The sequence below is a fragment of the Mandrillus leucophaeus genome, unplaced genomic scaffold (genome assembly GCF_000951045.1).
Source record: "Mandrillus leucophaeus isolate KB7577 unplaced genomic scaffold, Mleu.le_1.0 Scaffold338, whole genome shotgun sequence".
NCBI lineage: Eukaryota > Metazoa > Chordata > Mammalia > Primates > Cercopithecidae > Mandrillus > Mandrillus leucophaeus.
In genome coordinates this window covers 1,600,382-1,625,483 of record NW_012103565.1, presented here as the reverse complement: position 1 = coordinate 1,625,483, position 25,102 = coordinate 1,600,382, and the positions used below count along the sequence as shown (strand labels likewise).

Here is a 25,102-nt window from a genome sequence, read left to right as displayed (position 1 = left end):
TTGTCAAAAACAATCAGTGACAATCGTTTAATATTGTAGCTTCTGAGGGGTCAATACTAGTTGCGCAAATAAAAACCTGGCCAAAAACTTAAGGGTAAGATATGAGGAACAAGATGTACACAGAGGCTTTAAAAAACTCTGTCATATTCCTAGGGGATTAGAAGGCTATACACATATGCAGGGCTATGTGCATGCTCAGAAGGACCTGAGAGGGCCTCAGTGTCTCACCTCTGACTGACCATGAGGTCCTGAGAAAGCAATAAATACAAGCTAAAGCAGAAGATTAAAGTGCCCAAGTGTTGAAAGTATGCCTCAACCTACACACACAGCACCGCTCAGCAAAGATTGGATCACTTATTGGTTCACAGCATCAGCTAACCACTAAGCTAACTAAACAGAGACATCAGTGGCTGCACACTGCAAGAAATACAGACTTTACGGAATTAGTCCAGAAAGTCACTAAACAAACAAACAGCAACAACTGCAATAACTGCAAAAAACAGCAGCAACAAATCCTGGGGAGTTGGGAGAGGAGAGTCTGATTTCCAGAATTGCCACATTTATTATTATCTGAAGTGCTCAGTTTTGTTTTGTTTCGTTTTGTTTTAACAAAAGCATGAGACATACATCCACAAACAAGAAAGTATGACCCATACACAATAGGGAAAGTAGTCAATAGAAACTGTCTCTGAGGGGGGCTGAGATGTTGGATTTATTCTACAAAGATTTTATGCAGCTACTATCAACATAGTCAAAGAACTAAAGAACACCATGTCTAAAGAATGAAAGGCAAGTATGACAATGAAGTTTCACCAAATAGAGAATATCAACAGACAGATAAATTGTAAAAGGATCTAAATTCTGGATTTGAAAAGTATAATAACAAATGAAAAATTCACTAGTGAGCTCAACAGCAGATTTCAGCTGGCAGAGGAAAAAATTAGAAAACTCAAAGACAGGTCAATTGAGATTATCCAGGGTGAGGAACAGAAAGAAGAAGCATAAAGAAAACTGAACCTGGATGTAGTCCCAGAGACCTGTAGGACACCATCAAGCCTACTATTATATGCATTATGGGAATCCCAGATGAGAAGAGAAGGGTGGGAGAGGAATATTTGAAGAAATAATGCAAATACTTCCCAAATTTGATTTTAAAAATATTTGTCTGCACAACTAATGAGTGCAGGAAACTCTAAATAGGATAAACTCAAGGGGATCCATACCTGCGTGTGTCATAGTCAAACTGTGAAAACACAAGGAGAATCTTGAAAGCAGTAAGAGAAAAATGACTCATCAAATAAAAGGGATCCTCAATAAAATTAACAGCTGACTTCTGATTAGAAGCTATGGTGGCTAGAAGTGAGTGGGATGACATATTTAAGGTGCTGAAATAAAGAGAGTCTCAACAAAGAATTCTATATCTGTCAAAATTATCTTTCAAAACTGAGGAAGGAACCAAGACATTCTAAGATAAAGGGAAACAGAATGTGTCACTAGCAGACCTGTCCCACAAAAATTATGAAGGGAGTCCTTCAGATTGAAAGGATAAGGCACTAGATGATAACTTGAATCCACATGAAGAATAAAGAGCACTAGTAAAGATAAATACAGAAATAGACATAAAAGCACAAATATATTTTTGTAACTCTTTTGGGTGATAACTACATAAAGCAATAATTATAAATTGTGTTAACAGGCTTATAATACATAAAGATGTAGTTTGTATGACAGTAGCACAAAGGAGAGGAGAGGAAAAGGAATATGCAGAAAACTTACTAAATACTCTTGAAACTTAGTTAATACTAATCTGAACTACATTGTGAGTTAAGATACTAACTGTAATTCCCAGGATAACCACTAAGAAAATAACTCCTTTAAATGAAAGAAACAACAAAGGATCAAAAATGGTACCCTAGAAAACATCTGTTTAACTCAAAATAAGACAGTAATGGGGAATCCAAAGGAATATGACATACAGAAAACAGAGCTAAATGGCAGATATAAATCCTACCTTATCCATAATTATATTAAATATAAATGCACTAAGCACTTCTGTTAAAAGGCAGAGATTGGCAGAATGCAGGGAAGGGGGGGTGGGAACCTCCTGACCCAACTATATCCTATCTACTAGACACACTTACACACACTTTAAATTTAAAAACAAAAATAGGTTGACAGTAAATGAATGGGAAAAGATATACAATGCAAACAGTAACTGAAGGAGAGCTGGAGTGGCAATACTAGTATCAGATGAAATCAACTTTATGATAAAAATTATTACTAGATATGTAACAGTCTATTGGGAAGATACCGCGATTATAAACATGCACCCAATGACAGAGCCCCAAATTACATGAATCAAAAACTGACAGAACTGAAGGGAGATGTAGACAATTGAACAATAACAGTGTTTTTTTAGAGAAAGAGTCTCACCCTGTCACCCAGGCTGGAGTACAGTGGTGCAGTCACAGCTCACTGCAGCTTTAAACTCCTGGGCTCAAGTGATCCTCCCACCTTAGCCTCCCAAGTAGCTGGGACTACAGGCACATGCCACCACACGTGTATTTTTTGTAGAGACAGGGTTTCACCACATTGCCCAGGCTGGTCTTGAACTCCTGAGCTCGAGCAGTCTGCCCACCTTGGCCTCCCAAAGTGCTGGAGTACAGGCATGCACCACCATGCCCAGCCAAGATTTTCCTTTTATTACTGATTTCAAAGTATTATTGTGATGTATAGTTTTATTCCTGTTTCTTATGCTTTGAGTTCATTGAGCTTCTTGGATTTGTAGTTTTCATCAAATTTGGAACGTTTCAGACTTATTTTCTTCAAATTTTTTTTCATTCCCTCTTCTCCTTTTCGAAACTCCAGTTATACATATATTAAAATGCATAAAGTTGTCCCTTAGTTTACTAATACTCTTTTTTCTTCAAGTTTTTTTCTCTGTGTTCCCATTTTAGATGGTTTCTATTACTGTGTCTTCAAGTTCATTTATCTTTTCTTCAGCTATTAATTTTATCCAGTGTGTTTTTCATCTTTAGAAATTCAGTTTAGGTATTTTTTTTGCAATCTTCTATGTCTCTAATTAACTTGTCCATGAGGAATGTTGTTTTTAAAGCCTTTGTCTATCAATTCTATTATCTTGTATATTAATACCCCTCTTTCAGTAATTGATTCTGTTTGCTTATTATGGGCCATATTTTTCTGCTTCTTTGAATGCCTCATAGTATTTGATTAGATGGCAGACATTGTGAATTTTGTCCTTTTGGGTGATGAGTGTTTTTGTGTTTCTATAACTATTCTTGAACTTCATTCTAGGACACAGTTACTTTGAAAGAATTGGATACTTTTAGGTCTTGCTTTTATAATTAGTTTGGTGGGACCAGAGCAGCCAATAGGGCTGACTGTTCCCGACTACTGAGTACCCTTTTGAGTACTATACCCCTTTGAATTGTGAGGTTTTACAGTGTGTCTGGGGCTAGGCACAATTCAAGACCCTGAGGGAGTGTGAGGTACTGTTCCCTCAAATCTGTTTAGATGGGTTTTCTCCTGGCTTTTGGGTAGTTTCATCACATGCATGCACTGATCCTACTTAAGTAGGACCCTCTGCAGATCTTTGGCGTCTTGTTTCTTTTTAGCCCTCTCCTTTCGTGTGTGCTGACCTGGGAACCCTAACCACCTTGGTGTCGCTGGAATTCTCAGCATCATCTCTTCAATTCAGCAAGTCAGCGAGGCTTTACTGTGTTCTCCCTTTTTGCACTGTGGCCTGGAAACTCTTTTAAAGCAGTAAGCTGGGCAATCATAGGGCTCATCTAATTTGTTTCCCACCTCTCAGGGACTCCTGCATGGCTTGTGTGTAGTGCCTTGAGAATAGTTGTTACATGTATTTTGTCTGGTGTTTTGTGGGTTTTTGTTGTTGTTGTTTCAGAGGGTTAATTGAATTCCTGTTATTCCATCTTGGTGGAAAGTAGAAATCTCTTTTTTTTTTTTTTCTGTAGATACTTAATGTCACTATTAGTTTAAGAAAAAAATGGTCGTATTTTAACCATTCATGGGTAAGCCAACTTCTAAAATATGTCTGCTCTATTTAAGCTTATGAAGATCTGAAGTAGAGTAAAGGGAGTGGGGGCCATAGAAAAATAAAAGAGAGTAAAATCTCCTTTCTTTCATCCTTTCTCTTTTGCTCTCTTTGGTAAATTGTTGCTATGCCCCCTTACTAATCAGAGCCCCATTGTTCCTTTTGGTAATAGGGACATTTTGAGAGTTCCATGAATATGCCACTCAAAATACATGATGAGTGTTACCAATAAAATAGTCATGGTTATTATGTTTTAATTTGTGTGATAAAAACTTGATGGTTTTGGTACAACTGGTTAACTCATCGAAAAAAATATTTAAATTGGATTTCCTCTTAATATCTTATACCCAGATGTAGTCCAGATAAGTTAAAAATATAAATATTAGATGAAATATATTCTAAATATTAGATGAAAATATAGGCAATTCACATAATCTTAAGAAAAGGCCTTTCTAAGTGTGATATAAAGGATACAACCATAATGAAAAAGATTGATATGATTGCATGAAGATTTTTTATCTTTTATATGGCAAAAGTCATTATGAGCAGGATTAAAAACATAGTTGATATCCTTAGTATATAAGAATACCTCACAAAGTAGTAACAACAACAACAAAAAAGCCAAATATCCCACTCAAAAATTAGGCAAAGAAAAAAATATATAAGTTGCCTAAAAAAAAAAAAAATTAGGCAACTTATATTTTTAATTGTGTAAAAAATGTAAGTTTCAGGTAAATATGTTTACAATTCTCTACTTCATAATAACAGTAACAATTACAAATGATAGTACTACTAATAATAGCTATCATTTATTTCATGTTTCTATTTGCCTGATTATTTTAATGTTTTCAGTAGATTGGCTAATTTGATACTTTGAAGAACAAGTATACTATTATTATCATTCTATAAATGGCATTTGAGACAGGAGATTAAGACTCTTGCCCAAGGTGACAAAGCTATCCAAGTGGCTAAGCCAAGATTATCACCCAGGCCTTCTGATTCTAGACCCCTGCTTCTCATTATTCCTCATAGAAATAAATTTAAACTACCTGAAATTCAACTGCAGCTTGCAGAGAAATTGGTAATTTGCTCAAGATCACATCATTTGTAAGTGATAAATTGAGTTAAAAATCTTAGAAAAGTTGTGTAAGTAGAAGAAAGGAAAACAGGATAAAGTAAGGTGAGCAGCAAAGCAGTTGTGTGTTTTAATTTTAGATATTCATGGTTTATTTTCAGAATATTTAAAAGATGCTTCAAAGAAGATGAAAAGTGGGCTAATGTTTGTAAAACTGGTTAACCCGTGTTCAGGTAAGTTCTCTTCTCGTAACTTGAATGTTCTTGAATGTTGTGGCTAATGAGTATATATACTTTTATGTCTTTGTGTCCTTGCTTTTGCTCTTTCTGAATAGCTTTTAAAGTTAAGATGGCACCATGATGAGAAGAAAACAAGCTGATGACATTACTAGTCTTCCCAGATAATTCATTTGACTTAAACATTTAAACAATTTCTTCTCATAATTTTAATTCACAGAACTATTCAGCCGTCAGAAATACTGGCAAAACAAAAAAGTAGCATGTTTGAGTCTCTTTAAAAACAGATTAATTTTCTTTGGCTTCTTTAAGCCAACTTTTCTTAGAGTAGTTATTCAACATTAGCCTCCATTTTTATTCATTTTATCTTATAAAGTAAAATAAACAACCAGAATTAAACAAACAAAAACAAAAACAGAAGGCTTTTACTTGACATGCCAAGATTTTGATTAGTTTCAGTTTTAGCTATACTTCCCTATTTTCTTCTGACCAAAAAGTAGTACATTTTTTTCTCTGTCAGGGGATGATTTTTTTTAATGATAAGCATTGTATATTGAAGAGATTCATATTTTATTGAAAAACAATTTTATTTTAACTTTATATTCAGTGCATTTTCAGTTTTGTCTTCACATTTTTTAGGCAAAAATATTAAAATGTATTCTAAATATGGAGTGATATGGGTGATAGTGTTTATCTCTGTGTGTAATTGTTTTTCCATTAATTTATAAGGTTTTGCGTAGACACCTGATACTTGCCATATTAGAGGTTTCTCCTGGTGACAGTAATACTGAATAGTAAAAGTACGGGAGGGCCAATGGGTAGTGCCTTGTTGTTATAGAGACATGTAAATAGAAGCAACAAGAGAAGAAACACATTCCTGACTTTCTCCAGTGTTCTTTTCTTCAAAATGAAATTGACTGTAATTGGTCAGCTATATTTAGAATTCTTAGTTATATATCAGACTAAGTTGAGGTGAGAAATATTTCTTGAAGAGAAGTTTTAGGTAGCAGTAAGGGTTCTAAAGCATTTAAGAAAAGTACAGGTACATAAGAAAGCCAGCCCTCTTTTAAAATTTCTGTTTTATCTAAATGCTCATAGACCACAGAGGAACAAATGTTTTTATTTGCTACATTGGCAGTGGGAAAGTAAAGGCTAACATTTGCTGAGTTCTTACCATGTGCCAAGTATTGGTTCAGGAAATTTACATGTGTTCTTTTTTTAATTCTTATAAAAAACCCTATGAGGAGGTTCAATATTGTCCCCATTTTACAGATGTGGAAACAGCCACAGGAAGGTTTATGTAACTTCCCCAAGGGCATGTGCCCAGCATATGGTGAAGATAGAGTTAAACGCAGCATCCTTGCCTCCAGAGATTGTGCTATGGTTAAAAGAATTTTTTTTCATTAGTTGAAGTGATAAAACATGCAGATGTGCACAGTCTTCACCCTCTTCTGCCTCCTCCTTTTTTTTTTTTTTTTTTTGGTTAAGAAAGAAAAGGAGAAAATTCATTCAGTTGAATAAAGCTTTACTCACTCCCTATGGCTTCAAGCATGTCTGTCTTTCTCACTTAGGGTTGGCCTGTGGGGTCCATGGGCTTGGTCCCTGTCTTAGACCCTGTGTGGGGAGAGCCACACACTGCCCAGAGGCAGGGACCCATGTGCCAGCTCATGTCATATGGCTGAACTATTGTGTTTTGATAGTTTAGGAATGGATATTCCCTCTTGATCTGATGGAGGATTTAAGGACAGGCTTTGTAGCAGTTAAGATAAATGACTTGCACTTTTTGATTTTTTGGTTTAAGTCCAGTGAGGATTATGGAGCTGGAAAATTACCATCTATGTATAATAGCTATAGGCTTTCCTTGGAATCAAGGAAATTTTAGAATAGACCTGTGTATGTTTATGTTCGTATTAGGAACATTCCTCAGAGATACTGGATAGTCTTTTGGGGGGTGTGTGTGTGAGAAAACTTACAAATAAAAGACAGATTTTTCTTAACAGGAGAAGGAGCCATTTACTTGTTCAATATGTGTCTACAGCAGCTGTTTGAAGTAAAAGTTTTCAAGGAAAAACACCATTCTTGGTTTATAAATCAGTCAGTTCAATCAGGTAGGTGTAAGCATTTCCAATAACTAAACACATACTGCAACTCTTCTATTCTTCACACGTGGGGTTGTGGGCCTGTCGCGGGGTTTGGAGTCTGGTCACTGATTTAGCCTTCCTTGGCATCAGAGCAGATTTAATCAAGAGAAAGGAAAGCTCATTTGAGCACTAAGGTTAGGTCATCTCCTGTGTGTCTTAGACGGTAGGAAATTTTAAGCTAGCAACTCTGATTTGTCTCCTAAAACGGTGACACGTCCTGAGTTAGAAGTTAGGTTTGTACATGGGGCACATACCGTGTTGATTGGAAACTCTTTTGAGGATCTTTGTGTTTTTAACATGTTATTTCCTTGAAACTGAATACTGATATGGCTTCTAACATAGGCTCGAACTTAACAAAGTTTCTTTAAAATGCTTTGTCATATACCTGCCTGCCCACGTGCTCCCCCACCCCCATCCACACATACACCCCCCAGCACCAAAGTTCTGTTTCTTGTGGTGTTCCCTTAATTTGGGGACAGTGCTGACTAAAGGAAGAGTAGGCCAATGGAACTGTTCTGCCTCATGTTCTGGGGTGGGGGCAGTCAGTGGGTATTCAAAGCATCCCACATCCTGCTGCCCACAGACTACAGAAGGGACTGTGTATAGAGAGAATGTCACTGCTTTCCCATGGCTTTGTCCTCAAAAGCACAGGAAGTTACATTTTACTGCAGCTTTATAGATAGACTGACTATACAGGTTTCCTAACATTGCTGTGTTCTCATTCTGTCTGTGCTTTCTCCTAACCCCTCTTTTTGCAGGGGGTTGGGAGGCTGTGTTAAAAATGATTTCTAAAGAAGAAATGGAAAGTTAAAGATCGACTTGAGGGTCTTGATTCTCCTCTCCACACAGGGATTTGAAGCTCTTTGGAGTAAAATCTCATAGAGCACATTCTGCCTTTTGAGAGAATCACATAGACTCTCAGACCTGTATAAGAAGAGATTTGAATTTGGGATTTCACATATATTTTTCAACACTGTTTTTCACTTTGAGATTAAGGTGAAATAGCCACATTGTCTTTCCAAGGCGTAATTCCCTTCGTCCTTTTTGTAATCTGCAGGAGGTCTTCTCCACTTCGCCACACCTGTGGATCCTCTATTTCTGCTTCTCCACTACCTCATAAAGGCTGATAAGGAGGTGAGTTTCCAGTTTGGGGCATCCACAGTGAGGAAACAGAATCAACTATTTTTGCTTGATCTCCTCTCTCTGCTTTTAATGATCCAAAGATGGATTCTATCTTCAGATCTAATACAGTAACTAGAAAAAACATGAGTCATATATGGGCCAGTGCAGGACAGAGCACTACTGCACAGGCCAGAGAAGCAGCACCTTACTCTAGATCCAGTCTGCCCCTGGCTTACTTGTGACCTCTGACTTGCCTGACTCACTGTGCTATGCACCTTACTGCTTGACAAAGCCTAGCAACTAACACTCCTTTATCATTAAGTATTCCTTACCCTTGAAATACAAAACAGGTATTTAAAAATTGACCACATGTCTTAGGAGAGGAAAAATGTATCTTCTTTAGTGAGAGACTGTGGAATAGGTAACCTGGGGCAGGTCCAGTAGAAGCTTATTAATGGGGATGTGCTAGTTGAGACTTAAGGAATCCCAGATGGATAAAATTTACCTTTGGAATAGAAATAAAGACACAGCTTACTAATAGTAATAATTTTAGCCAGAATTTCTGTAATATTTTGGTCTCAGGATATATTTACAATTAAAACTATTAAGGGTTCCAAAGAGCTTATGTTTCTGTGGGTTCTAGCAATACTCACTCTTAGAAATTAAAACTGAGAAATTTAAAAATTATTTATTTAAAAGTTAAAAATAATAAGACCATTACATGTTAACATAAATAACACATTTTTTATTGAAACAACCAAATTTAATGAGGCATGTGACATTTTTGCATTTTTGCGAATCTGTTTAGTGTTTGGCTTAACTAGAAGACAACTGGATTCTTATACCTGATTCTGCATTCAGTCTGTTTCCGTATGTTATTTTGGTGAGATTATATGAAAAATATGCGGCCCCATACATCTTTGTAGTTAGAAAAGGAAGAAATAATGTTACAGCCTTTTTAGATTGTGGATATTTTTCTTTAATACTACCTAAAAAATCAACAAGTGGTAGTTTTTTAAAGTTTAGTTGCAATGTGGAATCTGAAACTTTGTCAGTTAACTTTTTATGCTCTGTTACATTAAAATCCATTGGTCTATCTTGCACTTAAAATGGATCTTTCTTGGCCGGGCGCGGTTGCACACACCTGTAATCTCAGCACTTTGGGAGGCCGAGGCCGGTGGATCTCGAGGTCAGGAGATCGAGACCATCCTGGCTAACACGGTGAAACCCCGTCTCTACTAAAAATACAGAAAGTTAGCCGGGCGTGGTGGCAGGCACCTGTAGTCCCAGCTATTCAGGAGGCTGAGGCAGGAGAATGGTGTGAACCTGGGAGACGCAGCTTGCAGTGAGCTGAAATCACACCACTGTACTCCAGCCTGGGCGACAGAGCGAGACTCCGTCTCAAAAAAAAATAAATAAAGGATCTTTTTACCCATGCATGATTTTGTAACATCATGCTTTGGTCATTTGGAAAATACTGATTTGTTGAGTTATGCATATCTTCCAAATGTTGACACATCTCATTTTATACACACACACACACACACTCCCTTTTGTTAATGTTACTACTGATCTCATCAGAAAGCTCTTTAGGTATTGAGAAGCTGTCATAGTGGCAGATAGAAATATTCTACAATTCTGATTTTTGCTTGAAAGCTCAAATTTTATTATTGGCTGCAAATACTGTCAATCTTTCCCTTGAAATGACAGGCTCACTTCATTCATATTCTGCCTAATACTGGGCGTGAATCACCATAATTCATAGTGGGTTTTTCAAATAAAAATGGTATCCGTGAAAAAGCAGCTGGTTCTGCTTGCAACTAAGCCAGCCCCAGGAGAACATGCTCTTCCTGGTAATCAGCTTACCTTTGGTTAAGCATCCAAAGGCCTTTAGCCATACCTCACTTTCATCACAGATAATTTACAAGACTTGTGTTCAAGATTCAAGATTTAAGTAAAATTAATTGCTTTTCCTACTTACTCAAGGATATTCTTAAGTGATACTGGCATTTTTTAAACTGCACATAAACGGCAATGAGGATCCAAATGATGACTAGGACAGTCTGGTGCCACCAGCAGACTCGGGCTAAGGAGCCAGCAGTTTTACCCACCATTGCATTTGAATCATCAGTGCAGATGTCCACACAGTGAAAATGCAGATAGCATCTTAGCAGTATTAGGAAAATAGCTTTGAGCTTGGGCACTTCATGACCCAGGAATCCATCAACCATAGTTGGAAAATCTTTTAATTAATAATTTTAAGTGATAAGTGTTACTCAAACTGCTTAGAAAAATCTGGTTTTTTTGGACTCTCATGTTTGCATAAAGTTTGAACACTTACAAATTTCTTGCTTAATCCTTAGACCAAATTCCTGAAACCTCCATTTGGTAGGTAAATTAATTTAAGTTGCTATAAATGCTGAAAGTCATAAAGTATCAATGCATGCTTTCTCTTGATGCAGCTTAGCCTCTTTTAGCCTCCCCCTTCCCTGCCCTCTGCCCTTCACTGTGGATTAGTGAAGTTTTATCCCTTCGTTTAATCATGTGTCCCTTGATCTGGAAGCTACTGTGATGGCCAGTATAACGAGGGCACACAAGCTGTGAGGCTGGTAAGCCTCATGTCTCTAAGGAACAGAAATGGTCCTAATCACCACCAGGAAGGCCCTGGGGAATATTCAGTGAGGAATTTGAAAACCTCAGTGGCTCACCTATGTGGTGTTTTCTGGGATAAATTAGCAGAAAGACACCAACCAGCCTCAGCACATGTATTGATCTGCACTTAAGGCTCCCCTCCCCTTTTTGATAGCATTTCTCCATCTCCCATTAGGACCATGACTCTGGGGGATTAACCCTATCCTGGCACTCTGGGCGCCTCTGGGGTGCTCTGGATCTCACATTGACAGGTGCAGAATGAAGCAGAAATGCTGTTCAGGATGGTCTTTGGCTTTCATTTTAAACTGTCATACTTCCCAAACACGTCTTCCCAAGTGCCAGAAATGCCCTTTAAAGTAATACTTGAGATGTTTGGGTATTTCCTTCTCTGCATTTTAGATATGATCATTTCCTATTAAGTTAAAAATTATGATACACACTTTTGAAATGTGACCTTTTCTTTTAAACTTTATTTTAACATCAGTAAAAATAACTTTTTTTCTGGGCATCCCACTGCTACTAGCTTTATAGTCAAGGCAGGTTGCTTATTGCATTTCCTTCAATGTATATACGGTAAATAAAAATAAGAATGAAACGCTAGTTAATTATGAAATTATTTTATATCATGACTGTGTGGTAGTCCATTACATATGAATATTGTTTTAGAGTAGTCAAATATTTAACATATTGATTGATCATGGAAGACTAAAGATTTAAGGTAGAAATCTAAAGACAGTAAGACTTGGGAAAAATCTATGCATTATTCTTACTATTTGAAGGAAAAAGAATATTTAAATTGAGATAGTTCATGGCACTAGTTAACCTAAGAGAAAGTATGGCAAGCTATCACATGTGCTCCCAAATGATTGAAAAGATTTTACCCTTAAAACCCAAGAAAGCTGCATTTGCAGAAATTGATCAGACACAGTTTTTGTGTCTTCAGGAGGAGTTGTCAGTACACGAGAGATAGAGCGAGCTAGAAGTGGGGCATGGGCAAGGCCATACATCTGGTACAGTCTGGTGTCCCCAAATCAGGGGGCTAATACCTTAATTTAGACGAACTTCACCTCTACTTGCTACTAGTACAGTTAAGAAAAACTGGACCTAATTCCGAAGAATGATGTTGTGAATCCATATGGTCTGCACTTCTGGCCCACTGGCAACCAGGCCGTATAAACTTCTGTGGCTGAGCCTGATTCAGCCTGTCTGCAGCTTCCCAGGACTTCTCCCTCTGGCTGTCTTTTCTTTTATTCTGGTCTAAATTTGGAAGCATTGTCAGGCAGCTCTGACAGGGGTAGATTCACTTTTGTATTTTCTTTTTGTGGTGGGTGCTTCTTTCATCATCCCTAGAGTGACAATGGGGAGGCAGATGTATGTCTGAGCCTGGTCTAGGCTTGTTCCAATGTGATAGTCAGGACTCTTGCTCTGTGACCACAGCTGGTTCTTCAAATTGAATGGGTTGGACCAGCCCCAGGCAGTCTCCACCATCTTTGCAAGCTTCTGTGGCTTCCAGTGCTTTTATTGATTGCTTTTGTTCCCCGTTTCATGTGGGGACTGTACACCTGAGGTAGATGGTGTGCTGCGTGGGACGGCGGTGCTCACAGGCACTTCCTAAAGGGAGCTGGGGTCCGTCCTAGAGCCTGTCCCATTGTAGGGATTCCTTAGATGGAATAGGTGGCTCTGCACTAAGTTTAAAGGCCCAGTCATGAGTAAATGTGTCTTTTTCTCTTTTTTTCTGAATGTCTTTGTTGAATGAAATGCTTGCTTTCCAACTAACTGAAGTGTTTTTTCAGGGGAAGTTTCAGCCCCTTGATCAAGTTGTGGTGGATAACATGTTTCCAAATTGCATCTTGTTGCTGAAACTTCCTGGACTTGAGAAGTTACTTCACCATGTGACGGAGGAAAAAGGTATGGTATAACTTAAAGATTTATGACTGGTAGAAAGGATGGACCTTGCCTAAGAATGTGGCTGCTTACAGGCCCACTGAATGTAAGGCTTATTCTGTGTCCACCATAGGGAAAGTTGTCATTCAGATTTGCTAACACTGCCAGCACCGTTCCTCTATTGCTTTAGAGTGTTTAGTCTTTGAAACTACAACCATAGCAGTCTAGTGCTATGTCCCACAGGGCAGGAATCACAAGGTGTGCCTTCAGTCTCACCTCTTCTTTGAACTAGTTCTGTGACATCAGGCAAGTCACTCAGCTGCCTTCTGCCTCAGATTTCTCATTGTAAAATTACATAAAACCTGTACCTTAATAGATGGAAGCATTTATCGAGCACCTTCCAAAAGCACATGTTGCACATTAGTGCTAAGCTCTGGGTACTTATGAATAAGACATAATCCTTTTCTTCACTTTGCGCCCAGTCTGACAGGGGTCAATGACAAGCTGAGCAGTGCCTGCACAGTGTAACGGAAGTGAACTCTGAATTTGCTGGGGATGCACAGGACAGGTTTCTAATCTGGCGGGGTTGGGTGGGGGGTGCAGGTGGGTAGATGTTGTGTTGCTTTCCTGGGGGAAATGACCGCTTTATGGAGTACTGAAGGATAGTCAGAGAAACAGTTTAACAGAGGCTTAGATGTATGGAAAAGTTTGTCAGGTTCAAGAAGTTCCAAGAAGTTCAAAGTATAGGATGCTAGGGAAGGATTTAGGTTGGTAAGGAATGAGGCGGGAATGCTGGGCATGAGTCCAGATGGTAAAGGGCACTGTGTGTGTTTGAACTTTGCTTAATGTTAGTGGAGTGTGTGTGAAGTTTTAAGCATGGCAGTCTGCAGTGTGGAGAGTATATTGGAGAAGCCAGGTCCACCAAGGCTGTTGCAGTGATCCAGACAGGAGATAATGGTGGCCTTGATCTTAGGAGACAGAACAAGAAAAAAGTAGCCATGTAGAGATGGATCCAACTGCATCTGGTGGTTGGGTGATGGTCAAGGAGAAGGAGGAGTCAAGAGTGACTTCTGGGTTTGTGCCTGACCCAAAGGATGTGTAGTGGTGGGATCCTGGACACAGGGAACATGGGCTGGAGTAGCAGGATAGGGTAATGAAGAGATGCATTTTAACTGTCATTCATTTAATTTTTCAGAAGGGAAAGTAAGGCAGTGTGTGTGAATGTGTTTTGACAGGTTGGAAATAGTGTAAAAACTTGACTTCAGTGTCTCGAAAAATCATCCAAGTAGTTTCAGAGTTAATATGGAAACAAAGTGTGGGAACCAGAATGTTGGGCTGATAAGTAGTGGCTGTTTTGGGTCATAGATGGTTTGGCCAACTATAACAGTTCTTCTGGGACCACGAAAGTGGTGATTCCAAGAAGTGTAAGCTTACGGTGGGAAAGAGGAGAACCTATTGATTGCATTTTATGTTTAAGGGGTCCAGTAAATTCATACTTGGCCATACTTGGAGCTCCAGTTTGGAACTGAGGGATGTGTGGTGCCAAGGTTTTATCAAAGCAGTTCCATTAAAGATATTCTCTGATGCTGAATTTGGCAGAGGACAGCGATCTTTTTGTGGGTGACAAATGAAGTAACCCATAACCACTTTTAAAAGATAAAGTAATGAAGAATAATTTAATTAAGCCATGTTAATTTTTGTCAACTTAACACAAGCTGAAAATGCAGTTAACTCATTGTCCAGAATTCTGCTATTAGCTGTATAAGAACAATCATCTTAAAACCCAGAAATCTGGGTTTAGAAACAGTGTTAGTGCCTCAGCATTTGTTTCCTTACAGTCTGCAACCGAGAGCAAGAAGCTGTCTCTGTTTCATCCCTTCCCTCTTGTACACTGAACCCCTGACCATTTATTGCATCATTATCTGAACTTCTGTCTTAGTCTCCTTTGCTTCTCAATATTGCCTAACTTTTGGAAGTTCTGCACTTCCATTTTCAAAGTAGCTATATTATTGGCCTTTATATTTGCCAGATTTCGAAAACTCTAGGCGTCAATTTTTTTTTCTTTATTTTTAAGTGATGGGCAAAACATAAAATACGTTAGAATAAATTTCACACAGTAAAAGATGTATTCAATCTCTAGAGGTTTGGCAGTTTCTTTTTATCAAATTCTTCCCTTAATAAACTGCAGCCTGTGAATCTCAAAATAATGGAAGGTTTAAAAACAGAACCAAAAAGATTTTTAGTTTTATTTTTTATTTTTTTAAGACAAGGTCTTGCTCTATTGCCCAGGCTGTAATGCAGTGGCACAATCACGGCTCACTGCAGCCTCAATCTCTGGGGCTCAGGCAATCCTCCCACCTCAGCCTCCTGAGTAGCTAAGACCACAGGTGCAAGCCACCATGCCTAGCTAATTTTTTCGGGGTTTTTTTGTAGAGATGAGGGGGGTCTGTCTGTGTTACCCAGGCTGGTCTTGAACTCCTGGACTCAAGGGATTCTCCCGCCTCAGCCTCCTAAAGTGCTGAGATTATAGGTATGAGTCACCATGCCCATTCTCAAAAAGATTTTTAAATGAGGGGAAAAAATAAGTAAGATTCTCAAATGCCTCATCCTCAAAAAGACCTTTTCATCAAAATACATACAAGCATTTTCACGTTACTTGCTTTACCCCTTGACCCAAAACATAAATATGTGAAATATGTTTCTTTATGGAAGATCTGTGTACAGGGACAGTGTACTGAGATAAACATCTTTTTCCATGAAGATCTACAGGGATCGGCATTCGGAAGTTTACCACTGCCATAGAGTCCAAGACAAGTGCAGTACATACACTTGTATGACGGCAAAACTTCTGTGGTTATTGGTTTACATATGTTATGTAGTCCTTGCAGTAATTTTCTTTCATTATATATTATAACCTGCATTCTCACAAATGAGGAAACTGAGGCTTAAAGAGTTGAAGTAACTTGACTGACACTATAGAACTTGAAGTGGTAGAACCAGGATTTGAACCTATGTCTGTCTGACAGCAACTCTTTTGCCTTCCTTCTTATAGCTGTGTATGTAACACTTCCAAAGTACTCTATATATAAGCGTTTGTGTGTGTGTATGTGTGGTGTTTCATGTGAAAATAAAATCTTGACTCTTTTTTTTTCTTTTTTTTGAGACGAGGTCTCACTCTGTTGCCCAGGCTGGAATGCAGTGTCGCAATCTTGGCTTACTACAACCTCTGCCTCCTGGGCTCAAGTGATCCTCGCACCTCAGCCTCCCGAGTAGCTGGGACTACAGGCAGGCGCCACCACGCCTGGCTAATTTTTGTATTTTTAGTAGAGACAGTGTTTCACTATGTTGGCCAGGCTAGTCTCGAACTCCTGACCTCAGGTGATCCACCTACCTTGGCCTCCTAAAGTGCTGGGATTACAGGTGTGAGCCACTGCACCCAGCCAAAAACTTGACTCTTTTGAAATTTATTTTTCTTTTAATTTTTTTTAGAGACAGAGTCTCACTCTGTCACCCAGGCTGGAATGCAGTGGTGTCATCATGGCTCACTGCATCTTTGAACTCCTGGGCTCAAGTGATCCTCTCACCTCAGCCTCCAGAGTAACTGGGACTACAGGTGTGCACCACCATACCCAACTAAGTTTTTTTATCTTTAGCAGAGACAAGGTCTTACTATGTTGCCCAGGCCAGTCTCCAACTTCTGGGCTCAAGCAATCCTCCCACCTCAGCCTCCCAAACTGCTGGAATTACAGGCATGAGCCACCATGCCTCGCTTTGATTTTTCTTTTTTAATCTCACATATTCCCTCTTAATATTTTCCCTTTGTGTGGCAAAAGGAGAGAGAGACAGGGAAGGAGACAGAAAAAACTTCCATAGCTTAAGGAAATGTCCATTCTTATCCCTCCAGGGAACTTCCTAGAGCTTCTAGGCACTATGTGACCCCACAGGCCTTCTTCTAGTGATTGCGTTGGGTACTGGCTACTTATTTGAATGTGGATTATTGTCCATTTATAAATTAGTGTTTGCTTCCATTCTCTGTAATTTATTTCTAGATTTCTAAATAAGAAAGACGACTACTAAAGAGTGGTCAGTTACTATCCATGATGGGGAGTAAAGGTAAAGAAGAAAGCGATGTTTTTTAACTTCCATTCTCTCCATAGGCGCTTGTGCAGATAGAGTAAAGCCTGAAATACTCAAATTGCCCAGCTAGCTGTTTTGATATTAAACTCCAGATGCTGTCTTAAACATCTGTGGCATTAAAGACCTGGTAAAGGCTGCTAGGCCTGTGAGAATCTTCCCCTTTTGCCTTCTCTCTGGTGAATGAACCTAGCCACGGTTGTTTGTACCCTGAATGATGATGGCTGTGACTTTAGCCCTGCCTACTTTATTAGTGAAAGAAATGATGTGTCTCTGTTTGCTCGTTGTGGGGCTCAGAGCAGGTTTCTTGCCAAAGAAGTGCACATTCAGTGGAGAGATGGTATGGGAAAGGACTAATGAAGGGTCACGAACCTTATCTTGAATGTAACCCTTTGTTTCATATTGCCAGCCCAAGCTGCAGTGCACTGTCTGAGGTGATTAACAGGAAGAGCCAGGAAAACTTACCTGATTAAAATATCCCAAGTACAATTGCCAAGTTTCTTTCCCTAGGAAGCAGGGGAAGAAAGCGATCATATGAGTTTCTCAGTTATGGAAAACATTGAGAAAGTAGAAGTGAAAATGTGCTCGAGGCAGTTCAACAATACATCAGGGAAATTCAAGTTTGTGAGCCGATTACCCAATTGCTGAACATGTTACTTAACTGTGAACTCACTTTTATTCCATCTTTATTTTGTAAACCCAGTCTTTCCAGATGTTTGAAATCCGTTTTATAGGCACCAGGCACATAAGGGAAAAAAAACCTTTCCAGCATATGCATGTTTTATCAAACTCACTGACTCTCACAAATATTAAATTTAGGACACAAATGAATATGCTTTGGTATTTTTCATAATTATGGGTAGTCTGTGGCCTTCATGAATATTTTAAACCTCCTTGTTTTTCAAAATTTGTAAATTTCAAAAATAAGCAGTAATTTATACACTGGGTCCATGTGTAGCCTTCTGGGATATAGTAATCATCTTGCCAGGGAGTGTTAACTTCCTGGCAAGTGTCAACTTTCTATGAAAGTTGAGGAAAAAACCTCCAGACCCAGCTAGCTTCACTAATAAATTTTACTATACTTTAAGGAAGAATGATAGTCAAAGAAATAACACTTGCTCAAACTCTTTCAGAAAATAGATGAGGAAGGAATGTTTCCCAACTAATTTTATGCAACTGGAATTGCCCTAGTACCAAATCAAAAGTATTACCAAAAAAATTAGACCATTATCCCTTATGATTATAGACTGAAAAATCCTAAGAAAATATTGGAAAATCAAATATCTAAAAATTAAATATGTAAAACCTAAGTGGGGTTTATTGCAGGAATTCACAATTGGTTGAGCATTAGAAAATCAATTAGTGTAATTTACCATATTTATGCATTACAAAATTGTATGATTATCTGAAAAGACACAGAAAAAGTATTTGATAAAATTCCGTCATGATATAAATTATCAGCAAATGAAGAATAAAAGGGAACTTCCAAGGCATCTATGGCAAACTCACAGCTAACATCATCTTCATTGTAAGAGACTGAACACAATCTTCCCCCAAGACTGGGTACAAGAGAAGGATGCCTGCTCTTACCACTTCTATTCACCATGTGGTGGATGTCCTAGCATGTGCAATATGATAAGAAAAAGGCATACAGATTGGAAAGTCAGTAGTACAACTGTCTTTATTCATAGACAATATTGTCATGTATGAAAAAATCCAGAAGAATCTACAAAAGAAGTTACTAGAATTGATAAACAAGCTTTCAGGATACAAGCTCAATATACAAATATTAGTTGTGTTTCTATATACTGGCAGTGAACAATTGGATAATAGAATAAAAACATACCATTTATACTACCATTAAAAATAACATTCTAGTGCTAAATGTAACACAAGATGTACAAGACCAATATGCTGAACATTACAAAATATTGCTGAGAGAAATTAAAGAAAAATTAACTAAATGGAGAAATAGGCCATGTTCATGGATTGGAAGACTCAATATTTTTAAGGTGTCTATTTTCCCCAAGTTGTTCTATAGATTCAATGTAATGCTTAGCCAGCTTCTTTTTTTTTTCTTTTTTTGGTAAGTATTGATAAACTGATTCTAGAATTTATATGACTACGTAAAGCAGTAGAAGCAGCAGTCTCCGACCTTTTTGGCAGCAGGAACTGGTTTTGTGGAAGACAATTTTTCCATGGATGGGGTGGGGAAGGGGATGGTTTTGGGGTGAAACTTCCACCTCAGATGATCAGGCATTAGATTCTCATAAGGAGCACACAACCTAGATCCCTCACATGCGCAGTTGACAATAGGGTTCTGTCTCCTATGAGAATCTAATGCCATCACTGATCTGACAGGAGGCGGAGCTTGGCCAGTAATGCTTGCTTGCCCGACACTCACCTCCTGCTATGTGGCTTAGTTCCTTACAGGCCACAGATCAGTACCAGTCGATGGCTTGGGGATTGGGGAGCCCTGATGTAAAGGACCTATAATAGTCAAAACAATTTTGAAAAAGAAGAATAAATTTGGAGAACTTATACAAACTGAATTAAAGACTTACCATAATCAGGAAAATGTGGGGGCCAGGCACAATGACTCATGCCTGTAATCCTAGCAGTTTGGGAGGCCGAGGCAGGAGGATTGCTTGAGGCTGAGAGTTCAAGACAAGCCTGAGCAACATAGCAAAACCCTATTTCTACAGAAAGTTTAAAAATTAGGCAGCTGTGGGCCGGGCATGGTGTCTTACGCCTGTAATCCCAGCACTTTGGGAGGCTGAGGCAGGCGGATCATGAGGTCAGGAGATCGAGACCATCCTGGCTAACACGGTGAAACCCCATCTCTACTAAAAATACAAAAAACTTAGCCAGGTGTGGTGGCAGGCACCTGTAGTCCCAGCTACTCGGGAGGCTGAGGCAGGAGAATGGCATGAACCCAGGAGATGGAGCTTGCAGTGAGCCAAGATCGTGCCACTGTACTCCAGCCTTGGTGACAGACTGAGACTCTGTCTCAAAAAAAAAAAATAAAAATATAAAATAAAATAAGTTAGCCAGCTGTGGTGGTATGTACCTGTAGTTCCAACTATTTGGGAGGCTGGGGAGGGAAGATCACTTGAGCCCAGGAGGTCAGGGTTACAGTGAACAATGATCACACAATTGCACTCCAACTTGGGTAACACAGTGACACCCTGTCCCTAAATTTAAAAAATAAATAAAAATAAAATGAATGTGGTATTGGTATAAGATAAATGTATAGATAAGTGGAATAGAATAGAGAATCTAGAAATAAACCCACACTTATATGGTCAATTGATTTTTTTTCCAAAGGTGTGAAGATAATTCAGTGGGAAAAAGGATAGTCTTTACAACAAATGTTGATGGAAGAATTTGGTATACATATGAAAAATAACATTGATCCTCGCCTCATACAGAAAAATTAAATCAAAATGGATCACTATGCTAAATTCACAAAGGAAAATTATTGAGCTTCTAGAAGAAAGCATAGGATAAAATCCTTGTTGCCTTGGGAATGAGGCAAAGATTTCTTAGGACACAAAACCCACTAACTGTAAAAAAATTATAAATTGTATTTTATCAAAAGTATTATCTTTTGTTTTTGAAAAATGCCATTAAGAAAAAAAGGAGATTGTGAGTTGTGGGATAGTTGGAACTTACCTACCTGGCTGTCCAAGGCTTACAATGATAAAGCCACTTGACAGTTTCTTACATCTCAGGAGTTCTACTACTCCCTAGTACAATGGAAGGAACTACTGCTAGCTGCAACAAAATGGATAAATCTCACAGAAATAATGTTGAGCAAAAGAAGTTGGACACAGAAAGTATATACTGTATTATTTCATTTCTATGGTGTTCCAGAATAAAGCAAGAATTACGCTGTAATGATGGATGAGTGGTGACCTGCGGTCTGGGTAGCCATGGGAGAATTTACTACATAAGGGTTCCAGGGAACTTTGGGGATGATGCTTACATGACTGCATACATTTCTCCAGACTCCTCGAATTGTACATTTAAAATGGGTGTGTCCATTGTGTGAATATGAACATTGTGTGAACACCTAAATAAAATTCATTTTTAAAAAAATATTTACTGATCCAGCACTAGAAGCTAAGCCTCCTGATTTCTAACACACTATTTTTTTTAATTCCCCCTTTCCCCCAAAATAATATTGGCTCCTTTTCTCTCCACACTTGCTACCTCCCATGGGATGGAGAGATGGAATGTGGGAGGCAAAGCCGGTGTGAGCACTGGCTCTGAGGTTTAGGCCTTGATATCCAGGAGAGTGGTGTGGGAGGAAGATGAACCACTGGGTTTTAGACCCATGGAGCCTCAGTTCAGGGCTTTGGGCTTCCCGGTTAGTTTGTTTAGTCTTCTTGAGCCAGGAGGAGATCACACCAGATGAAAGGATACAGTTGGCTTTGGAGGAGGGTGAAGCAGAGCTGGGAAAAGAATCAGACAAGTCATTAGAGACATAAAAAAATAGCAATTTTATATATGCCGTGGAGGAGAGGTTTTTCCCACAAACCGGTTGTTAAGAGGTACTGAAGAAAGTGTAGACCTAGTGATCTTGGTAGAGTGAACATCAGATCCACAGCTTTGATGTCAGCATGGGTGGGAGTTGGGTGCTCTTGCCTACTTCCTCAGTGACTTGGGACAGTTTCCTTCATGTCGCTCAGACCCAGTCTTCAAAGATGGGGGTAAATCATGGTTTTTTAATTGATTCTGAGATTCATTCTGACCATTCAATGAGAAAATGTGTATTACGTACCTAGCACAGACCTGAATAAACATTAGTTTCTTATGTTTTATTAATAAATCATCTTTTGCATCATGATATCTTTGCTAATATTATGTATTTGCTAAGTGGCAGGTGTTGTGCTGTAGGATTTGTATGGATTATCACATTTCATGCTCAGAATAGCCCAGTGAGAAAAAAGCCTCTCTTTACACATGGGGAAACAGGCTTTGAGAGCGAGGCAGCTTCCCAAGGAGACAGCATGTGCTGGGGTATGCATGAGCCCTGGTAGCATGGCTCAGTCTGTGCTCTCTGCCCCTTCTTAGAGAACAATTCCCAGAGGTAGAGGAGAAGCCTCCCGGTGGGGCCCAGGGAGTGGGAGACATTCTTTCAGAAAATTTGGAGGTAGATGCAAGAAAGAAGTGAGATGCCAGATCAGGGTAGGATTTTCAGGAGAACCTTGAGCAGTGAGCTTCTTTTGGAGTTGCTTCTTTCATTCCTCAGTTATATTCATTCCTCAGGCAATGAATATAACTTCTAAAAGCCATTCAACAGCATATATTTATTTAGTGATTGCTGTATGCTCTTAGAATTCCCCTGGTTTGTACATAGGTTGGGGCATAGTCTCCAAGGAAGTTGAGTTCAGTCTCATTGGCTTTGGTTTACAGTAGGCTGTTTGCCCAGGTAGTCCTGGCTCCAAAACAGCAGACATTGCACCTTGGAATTCTCACACTCCTGACAATGCTATTTGCACCTGTCCCTCTTTTTTGTTACTGTAGTGACATGTCCCGAGGAGATGGCTATAGATGTCCAGCCCTCAATCCAGCCTGCCTCATCTTGCCTACAGCATTGACAACCATAGGCTGACACAGGGAGAAAATTCACAGGAACTAAGGCCAGGGACCTCCCAACCCCTCTCCCATACAATTTAACAGACTGCAGAAAATGACCCCTGAATGGACAGTTTCCATTTCCCATCACAAGGTGGAAGGGAGAAAGAGCCCCATTCTATATAACTCAGAGGTGGTGAATTCACATCAGACCCAAGGGTTGCTAGTGGTCATAAAGATAAATCCTGCGTGGACAGAGGAGGCTGGAGTGGAAGTGCTGCCCTTGCTAATTGCACAGAAAGAAGAAATCCCATGAATGAAAAAGGTTGCAGAGGAAATCATGGTTTAATGGCATGGTATATAAGGCTGGGTGGATTGTGAAGCGAGTAAGTGTAATTTATAAGAGGTGAAACTTTTATCCCCATAAAGGGCCAGGTTGAGCCTACCATAAATCTAAATCTTCTGAAAGAGCTATGATTATGTTGGTAATATGTTAAAAGATAGACAGATCTTTTTTTAATGCTCCCCCAATCCCACCAGGCCACTACTGAGTAGTTACCAAGATTTTTTTCTTGAATGTATGTAGTGAACTTCATAGATACCTGCATTTAGTTTCAATTTTCTTTATTGGGATTTTCATTTTTATTTTAAGAAAAAAAAAGTGTTTCATTGAAAGCATTGAGATGAGCTTAAAATTATTCAAAACAGTTAAGACTGCTTAGTATGCTAGTGTGAACACAAAGTATCTGAGACAAGTCCCAGTCAATTTAGAAAGTTTATTTTGCCAAGGTCAAGGACGCACCCATGACACAGGCTCGGGAAGTCCTGAGACGTGTGCCCAAGGTGGTTGGGGGTACGGTTTGCTTTTATATGTTTTAGGGAGACATGAGCCATCAATCAATATGTGTCAGGTGTACACTGGTTTAGTCCAGTAAGGCAGCAACAACTCAAAGTGGGGGCTTCCACATTAGACACAGAGAAGAGACAAAAGGTTGCATTTTTTTGATCAGCCTTCCACTGAATACACAATTTAGTCTGGCTTGAGGGTGGGGCCGTGGCTAGGGACTGGCCCTCTTCTGCCCAGAATTTCCCTGCCTCCTGTCCCTATCACCAAGATTTATTTTCCTTTCACATTTGTTTGCTGAGGTTTTAAAATTACCTTTTCTACAGAGTTGTGTGTATAATTGGAAGGTGTCCTTAAATTCTTACTCATTTAGTGGTTGATGACTCCTGAGGTAGCCACACTACTACTAACATTTAAAAAAACATTTCAAGTATGTTCTCAGGTTTGTAAATTAAGTTTTTCAAGAATATAAACTTATGAAATATTTTTAAATGGTTAACTTGTATATGATAGAACCTTATGAGTTTATTTTTTAAATTCATTGTGCTGAGTCTTTTTTTTTTTCTTTTAATGTAATCCAGAAATAGACAACAAGAAATATTACAAGTACAGCAAAGAGAAGACATTAAAGTGGCTGGGAAAAAAGGTATAGTTCCTCTCTAGTGCCTTGTGGTAAAAGAAAAAAATTCAGTTCTCTAAGAAATTTTCAAAGAAGGCAGTAAGTCTGAATCCAGAGACCATCCTGTATATTCCATGAAAAGAGGAAAATTGTGTAGAGATACCAAGTATGAGAAGAAGGCTTTGACTTTTCAATGCTCCCTAACTTGTGTATCTCTGAAGTTAACTTTATGTTTTCTCATGACCTGCATTCTCATTTCTCCCTGATCCTACTACGGAATGAAATAATTTGTTGGTGTAGATTTGAGTCTTCCAAGTAAGAGGATACCAGGCCTGGCACTTGTTGGCCATTGTCAGTCCTGCAGCTGTCTCCAAGGGTGATGTTGCTCCCACACAGCCAGGCAAAGGGACCCAGGGACACAGCCAGGCAAAGGTGTTCAGGTTTAGAGGACATATGTCCCACTTTCAGGGTCTGGATGCTGAGGAGGGGTCGTCTTACAGGCAAATCCTGTATCTTAGTGATTCTAAGAATCTTGACCTAATGGAAGGACTGGGTCAGTGAATTGCAAATCAATTTAGTAGGTCACAACCAGTATTTCTCTTGCAATGAAACAGATGGGATGGGATGGGATGTATTAAAATATAGCAGAGGAAGGGCAAGTATTAAGTATGGCTCTATGAAACATATTTATATGTGTTTAAGTATTGGATTGCTGTATATTTCTTACCATGGGGTTG

General features: G+C 39.0%; 1 protein-coding gene across 1 annotated transcript in view; it reads left to right on the top strand.

Moving 5' to 3' along the window:
- RNASEH2B (ribonuclease H2, subunit B) overlaps nt 1-25,102 on the top strand; it is a 50,062-nt gene that overhangs the window by 12,265 nt on the left and 12,695 nt on the right. The window contains exons 2-6 of the mRNA XM_011988762.1: nt 5,312-5,383; nt 7,387-7,494; nt 8,585-8,661; nt 13,095-13,209; nt 24,319-24,392. Of these exons, the coding sequence (XP_011844152.1) occupies nt 5,312-5,383; nt 7,387-7,494; nt 8,585-8,661; nt 13,095-13,209; nt 24,319-24,392 (446 nt within the window). The remainder of the gene's footprint in view (nt 1-5,311; nt 5,384-7,386; nt 7,495-8,584; nt 8,662-13,094; nt 13,210-24,318; nt 24,393-25,102) is intronic.